At 35.8% G+C, this 21,622-nt stretch overlaps 1 protein-coding gene across 3 annotated transcripts in view; it reads left to right on the forward strand.

The window, feature by feature from the left end:
* Window positions 1-9,770, forward strand: part of LOC131159217 (uncharacterized) — a 36,401-nt gene extending 26,631 nt beyond the window's left edge. For all 3 annotated transcript variants that reach the window (XM_058113945.1, XM_058113943.1, XM_058113944.1), the window contains exons 8-9: window positions 4,344-4,447; window positions 9,368-9,770. In XM_058113945.1, coding sequence (XP_057969928.1) covers window positions 4,344-4,447; window positions 9,368-9,473 — 210 coding nt within the window. In that variant the 3' untranslated portion in view covers window positions 9,474-9,770. The remainder of the gene's footprint in view (window positions 1-4,343; window positions 4,448-9,367) is intronic.
* Window positions 9,771-21,622: the final 11,852 nt, after the last annotated feature.

Below are 21,622 nucleotides of genomic sequence, written 5' to 3' on the forward strand. Positions count from 1 at the left end.
TTGGAACAAGATGAACAAGGAGGTACAGGTATAGGTTTCGAGGTTTTAGACGAAGGAATTGATGGCAAATCAAGCAAAAAATCTTCCTTATCTTCCCTAGTTGAATTCTCCCCTTGAAGAAAAGGATTAATGAAATAAGATTCTTGTTGTTCATTGAACGTAACATCCACCGAGACATAGAATTTCTTTGACGGAGGGTGGTAACACTTATATCCTTTTTGAGTCGAAGAATAGCCCACAAAGACACATTTTAGATCCCTTAGATCTAATTTCTCCCTGTTGTGACTATGAACATGGACAAGACAAATGACACACACCCAAAAATCCTAGGAGCAAGGTTGTTTGTAGTGGTTAGGTATGGGTAGAATGTGGAAAGTATGTCCATAGGACTCTTGAAACCCAAGACTCTTGAAGGCAAATGATTTATTAGATGAGTGGCTGTCAGAACTGCTTCCCCCCAAAAAACCTTAGACACATTTTTTTGAAACAACAAAGCTCTGTTTTTTTCAAGGAGATGGCCATTTCTCCTCTCTATTGACACAAGATGACTCATGTACTATTCCTCCTGTCTGAAAATATGGGGTAAGAATTTGATTGAAATAGTCCCTAACATTATCTGACCTAAACCTTTTGATATTGACCCCAAATTGGTTTTTGATCATGGAATAGAAATTTGGGAACATAATACTAACATCAGACTTATGTTTAAGCAGGAAAATCCAGGTATCACGAGTGCAATCATCAATGAAAGAAACAAACCATCTTGCCTCAGAAACATTAGAAACAGTAGATGGACCCCAAATATCACTGTGAATAAGATAGAAAGGAATTGAGCTTCTTTGGTAACTAATTGGAAAAGGTACACACTTGTGTTTAGCAAGTTCACATACCTCACACTGAAAATTTTCAACATCTAAATCCTTAAACAAGGAAGGAAACATGACTTTAATAACCCTAAACGATGGATGTCCAAGTCAGCAATAATGAAGTAAAATTTGGATAAGACAAACTCTGACATAAAGGAAGAAGATAATCTGTCCTTGGTCATGTGCAACTGACTTGGTGTTTCAAGATAGTAGAGGCTATTCCTTTCCCCAGCATGTCCAATCATCTTCCCCGAATCCTTGTCCTGAAATATACAATTACTACTGTCAAAAATCACATTACAACATAAATCTTGAGTGAGTTTATGTATGGAGACCAGATTTGTGGACAATTTAGGAACATGAAGGACATTTTTCAAAGTTACCGATGGTCTTATTTTCACATCCCCAAAACCAGCCACAGTGGTCGAGGATCCATCTGCTGTGGCTATTTTCCTACTGCTTGGGCATGGAGTATAGGTTGAAAAAATATTGGATAAATGGGTCATATGATCGGTTGCTCCTGAGTCCATGACCTAGGAGTTGGTAAATGTTTTGTCTGAGACATTTAATCCAATAGAAGATGGAAGCTCACTTGAATATGCTAAAGAACAAGTACTTGGAGATCCTTCAAGTTTTCCAAGACTGTTGGTAAGTGATCTCAGCCTCTCAATCTCTTCTTGGTTGGAACTACTCAGCTCCTGCGATGTTGATTCACCTTGTGGTCCTGCAGCAATGTGGACTTGTCCATTGTTCCATGGTTGTCCTCCTTTTTGGCCCCATTCTCGGCTTGGAGGCTTTCCATGAAGTTTTCAGCATTTTTCACGGGTGTGATGAGACTTACTTGCAGTAAGTGCACCATAATCCGTCACGATTTTGGGTTATCAGCTGGCCACCTTTTTCTCCTTCAAGTGTTGCTCCTCTCTTGATGTTTGTGGCTGATTTATTGTTACCACTAGCCACCATAGCCGAACTATTAGTGATTTGTTGTTCAAGCATCAACCCTCTTCTACTTTCTTCACTTCGGATTATAGCCACTACTTTGTTAAAGCTTGGAACCTCTGGCTTCCCAAGAATCTGAATCCTCACTTGATCAAATTCTGGATTAAGTCCAACCAGAAAATCATACACCCTATCTTGTACAATAAAGGCCTTTAGAACCGCTGCATCATCGGAGCATTTTGTTTTTATCACCTGGTAGTGATCCAATTCCTGCCACAAGGATTTCAGTTGATTTGCATATTCAGTGACTGTTTTATTTTCTTGTTTTGCAGCCATAGTTTTTACCTTGACCTCGTACACTTGTGCCACATCATTAGCTTTGGAATAGGTTTGCTGAATCGCATCCCAGATGTCCTTTGCAGCAGCCAAAAACATGCATGTGTCACTTATTTCTGGAATCATGGAATTCCACAACCATGCCATGATCAAAGAGACTTCTTCATCCCATGCTTCAAACTTAGGATCCCCTGGTTTAGGACCTGTACCCGTGAGATGGCTAATCTTTCCCTTGCTTTTCAACACTGTGCGAATGAGTTGAAACCGCTTAAGGTAGTTCTTTCCATCTAACCTGTAGGAGGCATGAATTATTCTGCAATTCTCTTGCTTGTTGGGGTCGGATTACCTCTTCTGATTGAGCTGTAGTAGTAGTCTCCACGATTTCTGACATCTTGAAGGCTTGAACAATCAGCTAATCAATGATGATGTCAGCCGGAAGCAGAAATGATGACGACGACTGGGCAAAAGTGAAACCCACAGAAGATAAAAATTGGCAATGAAGGCAAACAGAAGTTTTTAAGGCTTTGACGAAACAAGCCCTGTTTGGCAGAAACAGAGGTGCACAGGCTCAAAAAATAGAGTAGAACAGAGGTCTGCAAAGACGGGAGGAAACCAGCAATGAAGGCTGGAAATATCAGCGATGAAGGCTGAAAAAATTGAAACCCTGAGGAGCCTAATTTGGCTCTGATACCATGTTGAAAATTGAATGGAGTTATATATTGACCTGAACATTACATGTGAATATATACAACAATCCTAGCATTCCTAAAAAGTAAATTAATAAATCAAATCCCATGATTTATGGGACACACTAACAGAATAGGAAACTTAGCTGTATAGGCCTAATTCTAAGGATACAATATGTTATTAAAAGAATATCCTAAAATAGCTAACTATTTATACATGGTTTTCCCACACCAACGTATAAGGCTATGCACATGGGGTTGTGGCCTACTCAGACCGCTGATATGATGTTGTTAGTCTGGTGTGCACATTGCCTTGCCTTGAACCACGAGATCCTTTTAAATAAACTGCAAGGAGAACCCATTCAAATGGTGTTGAGAAAGAAATGACAGGCTTGCACACAAACACCTGTTACTATTATCTTTCTCTGAAAATTATACTTGCGACACATACGTAAGCCCAACTTTCGTGGTCATGGGCCTTTCCTATATGAGTTTTACTACTCTTTTTTGAAGTATCCAACAATTCATTTAAAATAAGAGAGAGCATGTGGCTTCCATCAATGGAGGCTTTTCTGAATCACAGGAAAGCGTGAAACACCTTACAACCACCTGATTCATTCAATTAGGAGAAGATTTCACCACCCATGTCGGCATTTTAAGAAGATGAAGGAATACCTTTCTTAAGATGAATGCCCATTTCCAACGCTAAAAGTAGTATGATTTGCCAACACTCTTTAATGGTGGCAAAATGTAAACTAATGTTTGGAGCTCTGGATAATAATTCTTGGAGATTTATGTACAGCAACATAAAACATTGACTTATATTCGCAATGGATTGCTAGAACATAACAAACAGGGAAAAATTGGTCAATCTTATTTTTTGAAATAATTTTTGAATTATTAGTGTTCTATGAAAGGTTCCTACTTTGGCAAATTTATGTCATCTTCTTTCAAGTGCTGATGGGTTGGCTAAATGGACCTTATTCCCCCATTCTTTCTGTATTGGTTATATTTATTTACAGCTTCTGCATTTTGTCCCTTTACTTGGTTTTATTAAACTTACTAGTCACTGATGCAGATGTCATTCCGATATTTAATTACCATTACATCATTGTTAAATTTCATTTGTCATGTTATTGATTGGTGAAACGTATGGTCGCATTACTTGGCATCCTCATTTTTCTCGTGGACAGACATGCTGCAGAACATGCTGTATAATGCTATGACTGGTTTAATAGCAATTTATTGTCGTTAAATAGAGAGTATTACGCGTTCAATAAGAAGGGAAAAAGGAGGATAAAAAAGAGCAAGGAGAGTTGAAATAATACAATAATCTATTTAATCTTGCCGCCATGGAGGTTCTTCAGCAGATTGTGCAACATGCACTCCAATCATTACTATCTATTCAATGTCTTTTTCCCCTTAGTTTTAATTCTTAGCTTAAAATTTTACATTACAGAGCTTCTATTAGTAGTTTTATCTGTGTGTTCTAAGTTTGTTTAGTGATCTAATGTAGGTCAACGCGGCAGGAGATTTGTGTGCTATATGCCAGGAGAAGATGCATGCTCCAATCCTACTTCGTTGTAAACACATCTTTTGTGAAGATTGCGTATCAGAATGGTTAGTTTGTTGCCTTGTAATATGATTATGTTTTTCTTGGCTTTGTGTTTATGAGCTATAAATGAAATTACTTATATGATGTTCTCTAGATTGAATTGGTGGAGAGCTATTTAAGTCTTGAAATTGATTTAATATAAAAACTGGGAAGTTTGAGAGTCTTTGTGGTTCTAATTTGTTTATGTTTTTGTTGAGTTTGCATTAATAAGCAATAAATTACTCATGTCATTTTCTCTAGAATGAATTGGTGGAGAATTATTAAGTCCAGAAATTAATTATTATTATTTTTAAAATGGGAAGTTCGAGAGTATTCTTGGTTCCTTTTTTTGGTCGAAAAAATTACACTTACCTATGCTAGAGCATCTCTTGGGGTTTGCTGATATTGTTGATTCATCTGGTTGTAGAGTTACTGTAATTCTATCCCCATTGTGAATTGTGATTTAGAATGCTTGTTCTGCAATTTAGATCATTTGTGAATTGTGATTTAAATGCAATGTACATGTTTCTACATATCATACAAGGAAGAAGTGCTGATATTGCTATCATTTATACAAATGCCTAATAATGTTAGATAAAAAAAATATTACTTAAGAGATATTTGTATGTGAGTTGAGAAAGAAGCTAAGAACATGCTCTCTTTTTTTCTCTCTTTTCCGCCTCCTATCTCGTAGCCTTTGGTTTCATCTGGTGTATGTTCGACCACGGCTCCTGCAAGACCTCTCACTGATTGGCTCCTCCACACTCAAAACACCATCTGAATATATATGTGTGTGTGTATATATATATGTATGTATATATATATATGTATGTATGTATATAGTTTTCTCAGCAGAAGAATCTCAGTCTTCAAAATATTTCCTCATTCCAAAATCCATTTGCATTTCCTCTCAGTGAGCATAAACCTTTTAGGCTCCTCAAAATTGTCTGAATTTACTTCCTTACCCGATGTATTTCCCTCCAAAGCAGCAATAATACCCTGATTTTCATCCTCACAAGAATTATGATTCTTAGAGGAAATTCCCCTTTTTCATCTCCAATATTCTGTCACCGATGGCTCTCTCCTGTATAGCTCTCCCTGTAGAATAGATGTTGAGTTTTTAGAAACTGATCTTTCTAATTCTGCCTCTTTTCCTTTTCTATCTCTGGAGCAATTCCTTCTGTCCTCTTGGTCATCGTGGTCATTGTTATCTTCTAGCTTTTGCTCAGAGGGTTGACGAAGTCCAACCCCCTCGAGTTTTTAAAGGAGGACTTTGGGCTTCATTCAAAAGAGGGACCTGCTAATCAGCCTGGATATTGTGGGCTTTTTATGAATAGGATTTTGGTCCTGCCCATTAGGATGACCCAGCTGAAGAGACCCAGAATATTTTTCTTCTCGTTAAGCAGGCCTAAATTACTAACGTTAGTATGATTATGCTTAAAAGACTGGCCCACAACAATTTAAAGAGGCCACCATAACTGTCTGTAATACGGTCCTGGTCTGATAAGCATTAGAGACCCAGGCCCAACCCAAGTAGCCTTCAGCATTTGTTCTTCCATGAAGGAAACCCTAGCTGCCTCTGGAACCATCGCCTTGTGACTTGCGCCATCAGAATCCCTTGTCCTTGACTTCGTCTGATCGTTAATCACTTCATGAGACAAAGGCTGAAGGACTTCCTTTTGCAACTTATCCTCCCTTCTCCCTTGCAAACTGGCTAGCCTTGAATTTCTGTAGCGCTGCCACCACCTCCTCTCTATCCAATGAAGCAACCAAACATGTGCCAATCTCCACTGACAGTTTGGGGAAACTGATCCCTGTAAGAACCCATTTTTCCACCAAATGTAGCACAGAACAACTTATCCTTCTTCCTCAAATTATTTGATCCAGTAAGAACATCCTTCCAACTCTTAGGTGGAAGTTCCTTCAATTCTGGGATACTTAACCCTGCTGCTCTAAAAACCCTTGTATTCGATCCAGAAAAACTCTCCATCGAAGCCCTTGCAACCCACTGGAATGAAATCTGCATAACCCTTACCTCTAGAAACAAACCGGCTTCTAGAAATTTTCCAGCCTAAGTTGGTCTAATTGCCACCAAATAATCAAATTGTTCAAACTTTTTCCAGAAAATGAAGCTAGTCAACAGAGTTTTAATCGAGGTCACGCTTTGAACAATCCACTGGATAGCTGACAATGGCACTTTCACCCACTGATTGTGAGTCTTATTCTTCTCGCAAAGAATCACGAATGACGACTCCAATTTTCTCTAGCCTCATATTGATCTGATCTTGCTTCCATAGAGGATTTCTTTCATCAACATGAAATGTTATCCCTTGATGGGAGATTGATGAAGCATCTATTTGTATACTCGAAGGTTATTAGCTGTTCTATTTTCTTAAAGCACGTATTCATTGTTGTAAGATTATATGGCATGGCAGTGTATGATCATATCACCCAACTCTTTTTATCTCCAAATCCATGCCCTTCATTTGCTGTCCTTTCTAATGTGACCTGCTCCTGTGAATATTTTTTTCCCTTGATATTCATTGTATATTATAATCCATCTTCCCCCAAAATTCTTAAAATCCTATTCGAGGTGCATAAACATTTACAATATTTATTATATCTTGTCCTAAGATCATCTTTATTTTTTATGATTTTGTTTCCTACTCTTTTAACATTTACTACCATTGTGTTTTAATATTCTAAGGTAGATCATGTTAATTTTCATTGTGTCAACTAGCTCCATGCTTTTATCAACAAGTGCCTCTATGTTCCAAGTTGCTAATCTAGTTTAACTCTAATTGTCACTGTGTAAAACCAGCTGTATGTGGTGAGAATTAAGACATTAGGTGCATGACAAGCAGGGTTCCTACAACATTACAACCATCTAATATATGGGAAACTAAAATTAGGAAAATTACCACCAACTCCTACAGATAAATTTACAAGCAAAAACCCCAATAGAAGTATATGCCTTTTTAATTAAACCTAATATGTTTGGTTTATGGCCCAACAAGCTGTTGAAACTATCCTTTGGAATTGACCTCCAAATAGAGTTAAAGTGATCCATCCAATGGTTGGATTCCCATCATTCAATCATACGTCAATTCCTTTGTGCCGAAAAGATATCAACTTCGTCAAGTTGGGAAAAGCAATGAGGTGTCATTCTGCTATTACTTTCTAGAGAAGATCTGGTGGTGCATTTCATGTTGGCTAGTGGAAGATTGCAAGATGGCATGAACTTCTACCTCCTCTTGTTGATATTTTCTTATACATCATGCTAAAATCCTCCTATCAAACAGCCATGGATTCCTTAAAAAGAATGTGACTAATCTTGTGAGGAAAGATTGCACGTCTCCACATTGGAACCGGTCTAAGTTACGCAAACAACGCTGACGGACCTTCAAGCTGGTATTGTTCACCCAAGCTATTGTGTATGGATTGGGGTGTGCTTTGACCTTCGACTTCAACTTCTCCACGACTCAAAAAAATTTCAATTGTGCAATTACTGGGATTGATAAACAAAATGTAAAATTGTTTCAGACAGATCATTTGAGTTTGAAAAGTAATCATTTTTCTCTGAACTTCTTGTTCTACATCCTTGCGGAAAGAGAGGACTGTCAATCTTTGACATTGCCGTCCTTCTACACTTCAGTCAGTACTTCTTCACAGCATCAATTACTTGTGTTTATCTTTTTTTTTTTTTTTTGGTTTGGATTTTTGGGGTTGCAATTGCCATTGCATAATTAGCAAATTATGTGCAAAATTGGTGCTCAAAATATTTAATTGCTGGTTGATTCTTAGAAACTGATCCTGAGTGTTGTCTTCCATGAGGTCATAGTTTGAACTTGGCACGTCTCCTCAGCTGTTCAACAGGCTTTCCTTAACACCACTCCACTAGAAGTTTTCTCATATCGAAGGGAAAATGTAGCTTTGGAGGAAGAGAAATAGAGAGATTGAAAAAAAATACAAAAAAAAAAACAGGCTTTCTGTTTTTGTTTTTAGTTTTAGTAAGAGAACCAAACAGGTTGATGTTTTCTTTTTTAGTTTGTGTTTATTTATTTATTTTTTTTTATGTTTCTTAGTTTCATTTTCAGAATTTTCAGCAGTGGTACCAGACACTTGTACAGAATGTTATTAGGCTTTGATTCTCAATTGTGGATTTCAGATTTTGATGCATGATTTAGTCTCGTTTTAACAACTATGCCTGGGATGTTTGGGGATAATTTGTGACAATAAAGTGACATATGGCTCAAATATGCATATATATTCTTAATAAACAATTTATTGGGCGAAATACATGGATTTCCCTCAGGTTTGCCGACGAAGACCTTTCCTGATGTTTAGAAAAATCACGCTAATCTCCCTTGATTTTTAAATAAAACGACACATATAGCCCCCAGTAGTTTACCATCTCCTTCAGAACATAAGTCAGAAATATTTATATAATTTCCCACGAGTATGCATCTTCTTCTCCATGAGTATTCTCACTGGATAACTTTGTGCTGACCAATGACACAGTGTTCTCATTGAAACTCATCCAAGAACAATATGAAATTTTTTTTCCTTGATTATTAAGGCTTCTTTCTTCCCATTTAAGGGATGAAATTCATTGTTAAGGCATATATGAAGTCATCATGAGGTCGACAAACAAGGATATAATGTTGTTATATATAAATGTTAGGGAGCACACAAGTGGAGGTCTGCATCTTTTTGAAAAACCTCAAGGGGAGGTTGGTGTATTTTGTCCAAATTCATCAGTCAAAAGTTGCATAAATTACTTTTGTGAGTCAATCACAAACATCTCCCAGATGCTTGCACGCAGCTACTAAATATATATTTTCTGCGCACTTTATTATTATGAGTTGCCAATTGTTTATGATTGTTCATCATATGTGCTTCTGTGTTTGGTTTGAGATGAATTATTGACAGTTTTGTGTTTCCAGGTTTGAAAGAGAGAGGACATGCCCTTTGTGCAGGGCATTGGTAAAACCTGCAGATCTCCGATCATTTGGCGATGGTTCTACTAGTCTGTTTTTCCAGCTATTCTGAAATCAACAATTGTAAAAATTGTGTAGTTTTTCTTCTTTGAAGTCCAAAATGCCAAATCCATATTTGAAGTGATCGCCTCCTAAGCACCTCATCCAACCACAGGCGAATCTGACTGTATTTTTGCTCTGCCTTGTTCGTGGATAGTGGCAGGAAGTGGTTCCCAACAGAACTGAACTGAACTGGTTATTTGCTCATATGTTGTATGAAGAATAGGTCAATACTGGAAATGTATTTAATGGTCATTTTAATCTACGGACCAAGTTTCTTTGGAAATCCAAACATATGCAACATTGTTCACATGCCATGTTTGTAGATCTTATGTTCTACTGCCCCTCCATGTTTCCCAGGAAGGTTCACCTCTTTTTGTCATATCATGAAAATTCAGAGGCCGCCGTATGCAAGCAATCTTACCTTCTGATTTTTTTGTCGTCTGTTCTTGTGGGTTATTTTCCCCCGTTACTGCAGTTTCTTGTTTGAAATACTAAAAAATTAAATTTGTTAAAATGAAAAATGATTTTGAACCACCACTTTTGGAACAATTGAAAATGAAATATGATAATTTCTGAAATCACCTCAAAAGTGTTTCATGATTCTTTGCTCTCTTGATTGTTGAGGCCACTCGTATACCAAAAAATTTGTATGCTTGTTCTATGAAGCGAGCAAGCAGAGGTACCTAAACTGTGGCAAATAAATGTTGATAGAAATGAATATTGTGAATGAACTGAAAAATATGGAGTTGGCTGATTTATGAAGCTTATGTTGTGTATGCAATAAGCAGCTACCCTAGTCCAACTACTACAGGCAGCAACAACCCTTCATATCAGCATCTTAAAACGCATCATATGCTCGTGTTGAGTAGCCCTTTTGCGCTATTTGGAATCATGTGGCCAAAAGAATGTTAATGATCATTTATTCTATTCCAATTCCATTTCTATTGCTAAATTGGGCATTGTTTCCACATGATATATTTACCAGGTTGTTGTTCTTGGGCTTTGGCAAGAAGGATAGTCTATTAACTTTTTTACACTTTGTTTAACCATGTTAACATTCTTTGTTTACCTTATTCTCTAATTATGGTTTTAGACTACAATAGACTATGTCAAAGTTGGTGATTTTATTATTGTTAATAGGTGGGTTAAAGGCAACCGTGGTTGCTAAACTTATTGCTTAAATCCAATTAGGTCACTGTATTTTAATTTTAGCAAATGAAGTTATCAAAGTTACTGAATACATGACTCGACATCTCCTTCACAATTAGGAGAGTAACCACAATCCATGCACTTTAGTGATTTGAATGTATCCTTGCGCTGTGCCCAATTATCTTCAATGTGAGGTGCTAAGTATTGTCAAATATGACCCCAATCCGAATGTTGGATCGAAGACCTCTGCCTTTCTAGAGCAAGTTTGAAGTTCTAGAATTGTTGAAACCCAAAATTTCTTATTCAACTGATGTGCAGGTCTATAGGTCATTGGTCAAAGAAAGTAGATTTGAGACCCCCTTGGTTATAAAAATTAGTGCTTTTATTTGCATGTGATGCACTATAAGTCGATGTGTAGATCAATGTTAGCATATGACGCACTATGGCCCTGGGTTTGGGATATGTATAAAATAAAGGAATTCATAGACAATTTTCACCTATGTTGAGAATGTATGAAGTGCATAATGCTTAATTTTTAATGTATTTTAATACGTTGTAGCCCTATTTTTTAAGTTGTATTTAAGAACATAAGCTGCGACATATTGTTTTTGATAATGAAGGTGTTGTTTAATTTGGCTGGGCAATAATGATGAATACTTTACCCTAGGATTTCATTATGGTGGTTAGTTATTGCTAGTTGAGGGTGAGAGCATATATTCTGCTAGTAGAATTGATTATTTTGATGTGGGTAAATAGTGATGAAATATCATTGTTGGTTATTGAAGACTTGGTTGAGGAGTTCTGTGGTACCAATAACTTAAAAACAATTTATTGGGAATGTCATGGAAGATTTAATGATGGCTTGAAAGCATTAAAGCCAATTAAAAATGATAGAGATGCTTTGAGAATGATTGAAAGGATTCATAAAGATAGGTGGATAGACTTGTATGTTGAAGAAGATGAAAGTGTTGGGCAAAGTGTATGTGTTAAGAAGGTTAATGAACCAAAGAGTGGGAACCAAGTGCTGAGAAGGTTGATGAACCATCTACTGAGAAAAAGTGGGAACCATGTGCTGAGAAGGTTGATGAACCATCTACTAAGAAAGAGTGGGAAACATGTGCTAAGAAGCTTGATGAACCATTTATTGAGAATGTTGATAAACTATTAGTTGAGAATGTTGATGAACCACCTACTAAGAATGTTAATGAACTATCTATTGAACAATTTGATGTATTATCTGTTGAACATGTTGAAAAGGAAGAAGAAAATGACTTTCATGATAGCGATTGTGATGATAAGAATTTTTTGGGATTTATGTTGACCTAGTTGTTAAGAGAAAAAAACTGTGGGGAAGAAGGTGTTGGTGTTGATGTCTTAGAGTTAGAATTAGAGTCAAATTATGATGGATCAAATGACCTTTATACTAACTATGATTCTAATTTACTATGACCCAATAGGTGGTTATTCAAGATGGTGGAGTGAGTTCAATACAAAGGTCAACGTGGAGGTTCCCCAATTCAAAGTTATGATGCTATTTAGAGCATTAGATGAATTGAAGTAATTTATTTGGCAGCATGCTTGCAAGAATAGGTTTTTAATAAAATTTGAAAGAAATAAAAAGCAAAAGGTCAAAGTTGTAAGCAAATTGGGGTGTCTATATAATTTGTGGGCATCATACAAAAGAGATCGTGCCATAGTTCAAATAAAGACAATGAACAATACACATAGTTGCTCAAAAGACTTCCAAATAAAGTTTGCATCATTTAGATAGATTGCGAAAAGGAATTTGGAGGTTTTCAGGGTTGACCTGAAATGGACAAGGAAAGGTATGCAAAAGAGAGTGAGGCATGACTATCACATTCAGGTTCTTACAACTAAGGCATGTAGTGCTATATATATATGAAAATGCTAGAAAGGTTTGAGGAAAAGCATATTCAATGCTCAATGGCTACTATAGATAGCTGTTAAGGACAAATCGGGGCAGCATAATCATTATGAACTTAGTTGTATATTTTGATGTATGTTTCTTTTGATTCTTAAAGGAGGATTTCTTGTCTAGTTGTAGGAGAGTGTTCAACGTGGATGGATGTTTTCTGAAGGGCGGTTAGGTAGGGTAGTAGGCTTTTGTTGGCATAGATGTCAATGGCTGCATACTCCCTATTGCTTATATAGTTGTTGATGTGTGCAATGATAGTTGGGATTGGTTTCTTGTGCTTCTGGCAGAAGATTGGACATTCAAAATAACCACTTGTAAACTTTCATGTCGGTAGGCATAAAGGTTAGATTATTGTTGTGATTTTCCTACATTTGGTTTCATTTTGCTTCATTTCAGCACACTTGCTGCGATTTACTTACATTTGGTTTCATTTGGCTTCAATGCAACACACTTGCTTTAATTTTTATACATTTGGTTAATTTGGCTTCATTGTAGCACTAACTTGCTCTGATTTTCATACGCTTGGTTTCATTTGACTTTATTGTAGCACTCATTTGCTTTTTCTCATTATGAATGCAGGGGCTTGTGACAATATTGAAGGAGCATTTTGTAGGAGCTGAACATAGGTTCTTTGTGTTTCATATGTACGTTAACTTTAGGAAGAAGCATAGAGGTAAGCTATTAAAAGATTACCTATGACATGTTGCAAGGGCAAACTATATGGTTGAGTTTGAGAAGAAGATGACCATGATCAGAGAAGTTTCCCCCTGTAACTCATCAGTGGTTATGCATAAAGTAATATACCAACATAGCAATGGCGTAAGTCTTGTTTCTCATCATTACCCAAGTGCGTTATGCTTCTGAACAAGCTTGATTATTAAGGCTAGGAAGAAGGGCATTCTGACACTAAGGGGGGGAATTAGGTGCTAGTTAGCACGGAGGTTACATCTAAAGAGGGAGACCATGAAGAAATGGTTTGGGCCATTGTGTCCAAAAATGTAGAAGGAAGTAGACAAAGCTAAGGAGGACATCCTACTATGCATCCTCACAATGGTCTGGTGGTCCCAAATTTCTAGCGCCTTGCCTTCCAGTCAATATGTTATAAACTTAGGATCCCATTCTTGCTTATGCAGGAAGTGGGAGCATACCCTACACTCATGTTGATTCTTACCTTTTTTTTTACAACAATGAAAAAGTTGAAGCTTATGTCAATGTATGCTACACAATTCAAACAAATCTGAAGATACATGGCCACATTCTTAATCCCCAATAATAGCTTTGATATGCGGCAGAAGAGAGGAAAGGAATTAGTGCTACCACCAAAGAGAGTTAGGTTCAAACAAGGGAGGAGACATAAATTAAGGAGGAGAGATGTTGAGGAGATAAAGGAATATAACCTAACCAAGGTCAGTAGGAAAGGTGCTAAGATGAAGTGTTACCTATGTAGGCAAGAAGGCCACACCAAACCAAAAGATTCCATGATCATAATTCAGAACCTACTAGACAACTTACTAGCAAAAGCGGACAAGAAGCCCACTCTACTTAACTAACCCTAATAGTGTCCACTTAATCAATCCTAACAATGTCCACTCAAACAACCCAAAAAGGAATTTTTACAGTGAGGTGGATGCTAGATGTATGTATGAAGTGATTCAATTTGATTACTTTTATTTAATTGAGATCAACTCCAAGAGTCACTGGATAGTAGCTAGACAGTTGAGAAAGACACTTCCATAGGAGGCCGAGCATACGGCCAAGGCATGGCAAGCAAAAACAATAGTAGTAGGGAACACGGCCAAGCATACTGACTAAGAGGCAGCAATAGCAGAATAAAAGGCAGTAACAACATCACCAGCAGGGTACAAGGGCAAGCACATGATGTGAGCTGCATTGACCAACAAAAGAGGAATTTGCAATTTAAAAAAAAAAAATAGTTCTTTTTAATGAAATGTGGATAATAGTTTTTTATTCTTTTTTATTATTATTTAATAATCCCACTTCATACCACTTTAGATAACAACTTTGGTGTTTATTTGATGTGATATGGTGCACAAGGTGTTTGATGTTTGATTATGACGAATAGTTTTAAACGACTTTGTATCTTCTTCTTATACTAGGGGTGGCAAAACAGGTCACAACCCAACAGGTAGCATGTTATCAACCCATTTAAAACGGGTTTGAGTCTAAGGAGGAGCGATATATTTATAAACGAATTAACCTAAACCCAACCCAATTAATAAAACGGGTTAGTCATGTTCGAGTTGGGTGCCCGTTAGGTCTCCCGTATAACTTTTTATCGAAAAAATATTGAATTTTCTATATATGTATAAATTAAGATATTTGATGCATGTATGATGTACCATGTCTTTTTAAACAAGTATAGATAAGATACAAGTTATATAACTACATTTTTTGAAATAATTAGGAAGAAAAAAAATGATAAATAGGTTGTTAGTGATATTTTTTAAATTTCAAATCATTTTTTTTTAAATAAAATATTTGAAAACTAAGGTGTAGTCCCAAGAGGAGGGGGGTGAATTGGATTTAAAAATTTTCTTTTAATTCTTTTTAAGAATTCTTGACTTTATGTTGATTTATCAAATACACAATGAATACTTAAAATAAAATTCAATTCACAACCACAACACAAGTATTTAAAAAATCAAGTAACCAAACAGTCAACCAAGCCAATATCCAAACTAAGATATAAGATTCAGCTTTTATTTGTTTGCAGCCCTATAAATATGAAAGTTTGATTCAAGCCCTGTGGTAATGAATTTGCTTTCTCAAAATGATTTTCAACAAAACATCCACACTCTTATCAAAATTTGTAATTCAAATAAACTCTTAATTAATTTATCTTTGGGTGTTAACCAATTTATGTACTCCCTTATGGTTTCCGCAAAATATGAATTAACCAACATACTCTCTTTTGGTTTCTGCAACCCAAATCAAAATTAGACTTTAAGTTTACTTAATTTCCAAATTTACGTAGTATATATGATTAAGAAATTAAATCATCCACGCAGTTTATATGTGCTGAAAATAAAGAGTATGAAATTGGAATAGCTTTCCAAGAGGGGGGGTGAATTGGGATCTAAAAATTTTATTCCCCTTAGTCTTAGTTCTTTTGAGTTATAATAGTAATGAAAACTTAGACACAATCACAAAATTTATCTAGAGTAATCACAATCAAAATAATATGAACAAACACTCAATCTTTGAAATAATAGCCCTGTGTTGATATGAAAATCTGCTGAACTTGTTATAAGCCCTGTATCACAATTATTCTTCTTCCTAACGTTCAGCTTTCAAATAAACTTTCAGATGAATAAGTCAAAGATGATCAACCAACGTAGTCCCTTTCGGTTTCCGCAATCAATGCTGATCAATCCAAAACAAATTATCTTCTGGTCTATTTAACAACCAAACACTCAGAATTGAATTTTAAAGCAACCACACAGATGATATCTTTTGCTGAAAAATAAAGAGTAGAGAAGAGAAAGAAGAACACAGGGTTTTTTACGAGGTTCGGCTTTAACACAGCCTACGTCCTCGCCCTTGGCAAAACCACCAAAGGAATTCACTATCTTTGTTCCTTTACTAGGCTGAACAATACCGATTACAACACTCCTTAGGTAAGGTTAGAGCCCGCCTTCTCCAAACAATATCCCCTTGTTTGGTTTCAACGATTCAGCACTCGAACCGTCACTCAACCTGTTACAAAGATATAAAACAAGGCGTACAAGATCTTGCTCCTCAAAGAGCTTATTAGTACAAATTAAAACACTATATACTTCAGTAAATTCAGAACATGAATTTCAGAATGAAGCTCTTAGAAGTTTATCACCATAAGTATCTTTCAATGAATAAAAGAATCAACAACTTGATGTACAAACTCAGTGAGAAACTCAGCAAAACTTTCAAAGATTTTCGTGAGTTGATGAGAGCAATAACACACTTTCAGAATTTCAGTAGGCTTTAAGAGAGAATGAGAGCTGAATTGATTTCTTGGTGTTTAAAACAATGATCCTTGAGGATATTTATAGAGGTAGAAAAACTTCTTGCTTGTTCCCCAAGTGTACTTAGAGTTGTTTCCAAGTTTTAAAATTATTTAAGCTTCAAATAAGTTGAATTTCAAAAAATATATCCATTGGAAATTTGACGACTACCACGAGCCAGACGACTGTGAAGTCCTGGTAGTCGTCTACCTATATATTATAACTATAAAATTCATAGGCAGAGAGGTGACAGTCGTCTGTCCCCAGATTGGCAATCGTCTGTCACCAGAATAATTTAGTTTTAATACAATATAGTAGGGTGGCAGTCATCTGTCCATATGGTGACAGTCGTCTGTCCATGAACAAGTCAATTTTTTCAATATACACAGAAGGTTGACAGTTGTATGGCAGAACACTCACAGATGGCGCACTAGTCACTGGCAATCGTCTGTCCATTACTTGACAGTCGTCTGTCAGTATTCTGACTTGTATTAAAAACATTTCAAAACATGCCATTCGTTTATCTCTGAACAGACAGTCGTCTGTCAGCAGATTTTCCTCATTTCAACATATTTTTGAATTCTCTCTACTTTGCTGAATTAATCTTGAAATATGAGTTTGTTTAACTTTGAAAAATGTGTTCCAAGTTTTATACTAAGGTATCTAAGTCTCTTTGCCTAGTGAGCTTCAAAATGAAAGATTCATATTTGAATATACTTGGAAGTACTTACAAAGATTTTGTCCTAAGCTTATTCTGAAACTTTCTTTGCTTCGAGTCCTTTCAATGCTGCTTCTTCAATCTTTCAGACTTCTATGAGCTTTCATTGTGGATCTTTGGTGTTCTTATATGACTTTCCTTGTCCCTTGATCCTTGTAAGCTTTCATGTCAGGGTATATGTAATTTGAGCAAATCATATTTGCCTGTAGTCATATCACTTGAAAATGCATTAAATAACTTTACTTTGTTATCATCAAAACCAAGAATTTGTAAGCCTAACTAGGCCAACAAAGCAAAGGAAAGAGAGAGAGTGAGACCACAAATTTTACGAGGTTCGGCTTACCCCCAGCCTACATCCTCGCCTTTGGCAAACCACCGAAGGATTCACTAAAACCAGTTCCTTTGCCGGGCGGAACAACACCATTTACACACTCCTTTAGTAGGCTAGAGCCCGCCTCTCCAAGTGATATCCCCTCACTCGGTCACTCTTTTAATTAGGCTAAATCAGCACCTCTCTAAGCGATACCCCACGCTTAGCCAACGATCCAAACACCCTAAATCGTCCAAGAGCTACAAGAAATATAAAGTAAACACTGCGTACAAGAACACTCTCAAAACGAAGTAGATTAGTACAAATTCAGCACTATGCACTTCAATAATTTAAATAACAATATGAAATAGAATTGAAACTCAAATGTAGAGATCACCAAGGGTTCTTTTGTGATTGAGAAAACTCAGTATGAGAACCGTAGGTTGATGATTCAGCAGCAATTCATATGATTTCCCCCAGCAAGAGTATGAGCAATAGAGAACTTTGAGAGATTGAATGCAAGTTTTCCGTGTAATTGCTTGGTTGTTAATTTATTGGGATTAATATAGTATTTATAGACTTTTTAGGATTAGTTTCCTTATTCCCCAAGTTACTTGGAGTGTCCACCAAGTTTTTATAACGTTAATATTTGAAAAACTAATTTTTAAAACTTTCCCGTTGAGGTTTAAAAATTCAAATTCTCGTAGAGTCATTTGGCTGGACAAGTGACTAGGTAGTGTATTGCACAGGGTTAGTCGGTTGGACAGGTGGTTGACACCTTTCTGTCTGTTCAAAATTTAACCCAAATAAATGTCAGTTGGCTGGCTCGACACAGTTCAAAAATGTCAGTCGGTTGGGCTTGTCAATCGACTGACTATTTCTAGTTTAAACTGTCAGTCGGCTGGCAGTTTATCCACTCTGATGTTTTTTCAGTTGGTTGGCCAATCTCAGTATGTTCTGGTTAGTCCGTTGACCAGTCCACTTTCTAAAAATCTTTCATTTTTCATTTTTAGTTTTCAAAATTAGTTTTGCTCTCTTGCTTTGATTTTTATAAAACATTTTTCAGGTTTTTAAAAGTAGGTCTCTAAGTATATTCAACCCTAAAAGAGTTTCAACAATATTTCAAAAGATATTTAAAAATATGAAGCACTTACATAAAGACTTCTAAAACTTTGAACATTCTTGGCGCTTGAGTCTTCATGCTTGTCTTTTCTTTGAACTTTCTTGCTTTTGCTTTCTTTAGTCTTTCTTGTTTTTCTTCAAGCTTTGATATACTTTTGAGCTCTCTCATATTCTTCAAGCTTTAAAATATCATCTTGAAATCCATACTTTAAGCTTCATATGATCATCCTTCTTTGAACTTAAGCCTTAAAATATCATTACTCAACCAAATATGTTAAGTTTCACTTGTTTGTTAGTATCAAAATAGGATGTTAAGCCTTGTAAGGGCAACAATATTTAAAGAGAAAAATAAATAAAGTAATAAAATTTTTTTAATGCATAGATGTAAGATACTAATGAGAAAAGAACAAATGTTGCTTCTTTTAAAAAATATTTAACTCATATTTGATGAAATTTTAAAGAAAAAAAATTATATAAATATATTATATAATGGGTACCCATTTACAACCCTTTTATTAATTGGGTGGGTTTGAGTTTGTGATTTACTCACCCATTTGTAAATAGATAAACTCGAATCCAACCCATTTATGACCTGATCCAAACCCAAGCAATTAATCCATTTTGCTACCCCTAGTTTATACAATTAAAATGTTATTCTTCATTACTCTATCTACATTCCTACTCTAGTGGGTGTACCCGTGAGCATAGAGGTCAACAGATAAGTAGAATATGATCCAATTTAATCCAATAAATAAAACAAAAAGCTTATCCTTCCGTGCATGTTTAATATATGTCATGTTCACAAACTCAATGCACAGATCAAATACCAAGTGATTTGTTATTATCAAAACTGGATTGGACTTGTAGAGTCAACAAAATCAATTAAGCTCTTCAAGTATGCTCACAAGAACACTCAAGTCCTGAAACTCAAACTTACATAGACATGTTAAGTAACCTTGATTTGTTATCATCAAAACGAGATTAGGGTATGTTCGAGTCACGAAATTTCATGGATTGTCACTACTCGTAGCTGTGAAGGAGATGTTGAGTCATGCATTAGTAGGTGTTAAAAGGATGATGGGGATGCTGACTTGGACGTTGGTGAGGCATTATGTCTACTCTACTTAACGTTCATTTTATTTTTTATGACATTGAGCTAATTTAGTAACTTTGATGACTTCAACTGTAGAAATTAAAGTACAATGACCCAATCGAATTTGAAGTGACAAGTTTAGTGACCATGAATGTCTTTAACCTATTAATACTTAGTGAGATTTAGTCATACTTGTTTGATCTTTTTAATATTTTTAACATGGTTAAAGTTGTTTTAATTTGTTTAGGGCACATTTGTTTTATGAGTTAAGTCTGCATAAATACTATAATGCACTTGGGATTTGAGCTGGTCGTTTCAGTCTGCCAATTAGCCAGCTCAAATTTAGGAAGTTAAAAACGCATAAAAGCCAAAAAGTGAAGAAAAAAGTCCACCCATCTGATATCTTATCCCTTACAAATGACGAACCAAATACAATATTGAAATTATTCTATCCAAATTCTAGTGTTATATTATCCAATCAATCAATCCCACAAAATTTTAGCTTGAAATGAACACAATTTAGAAGATAGCAATTACTTTTTGTTGGAGAATGATTTCTATTAGTTTTCTATTCGACAATTATGCAAGTTGGGCTTAATAAACAACTAATTTGTCTCAAGCTAATGGACATTTCTTTTTAAATGCTATTTGATCTTTAAATGTTATACCTAAAGGTTTTTTGACAGTACTAAGCAATGTTAAATAAATGTCACCTAAGAACTCATTTAAACTAGATGCTATCTATCCATGATATACTTTAAAAGTAATGCTCCTCACAATTGAGAAGTTTAACATAATAATGATAAGTTCAATTGAATACTGAAAACTATTAAATGAATGTTGACAAAAATAATTTGACACATCAGTTATGCAAGATGTAATGAAGATTGTTGTAGTCCTCGTAATAGACCAAAACTATGTCCATAACTAAAAAATATGGAGAAGACTAATATGGAGGATGTAATGAAGATTGTTGTAGTCCTTGTAATAGACAAAAACTATGTCCATAACTAAAAAATATGGAGAAGACTAATATGGAGGTTTAAGGTCACATCAAGTACCCGCATAAGCAAGAGACGAAGCCTTTCATGTCACAAGTGTGCTGAGAGTAGGGGAAGTATGGACAGTGATCCTTCATTGGTTTCTTAAGTAAACTTGGTGTGGTACCACTCATTGAAGAGAGTGGAATGTAAATAAATTCTTGTTGGCTAAGGTGTGTCTGCAATTGATTTGTGTAATGAAGGCCCACGGTGTGGATAAACTTATAGTCAAAATATGGCGTTTAGACTACTATATTATAAAAGATTTGAAGAACTCTCTATTATTTATAGCTTTTTGGTGCGATGGAAGACCTTGATCCTAGAAGCGGCATTAGAGCAAAGTCTTGGGTTCAACTCTTAAGCGTTAGTGACCAATTGTGGGTCAAAGGCATGTTAGCAACTGGCTGGTGCAATGGAGGCCTAAGTTGTAGTCCAAGTCATAGTTGAACTATAACACTTGGGCTATTTTATTATAAAGGGTAATCTCACTAATAAGTATGACATTTACTACATGTTTAATACATAAGTAGGGAATGAAATGAATCAGACACGATGAATTTTAGTTTATCCCTTCCCCATTCAAATTTTCTTTCCATTCTATTGCCACATCTTCCCATTATATGAACAAAACATAAGGTCAAATGCAAAGAATAATATATGTTCAATCCTAGAAATACTAAACTAGTGAACTTAATGAGTTAGTAAAGTATGTTTAGCATCCCTCACTGCTTAAATCTTGATACCTAGAAGGGATGACGTCATAAAATTCTAATTCAAGGTCCAAATAACT

The sequence above is a fragment of the Malania oleifera genome, chromosome 7 (assembly GCF_029873635.1).
Source record: "Malania oleifera isolate guangnan ecotype guangnan chromosome 7, ASM2987363v1, whole genome shotgun sequence".
Lineage (NCBI taxonomy): Eukaryota > Viridiplantae > Streptophyta > Magnoliopsida > Santalales > Ximeniaceae > Malania > Malania oleifera.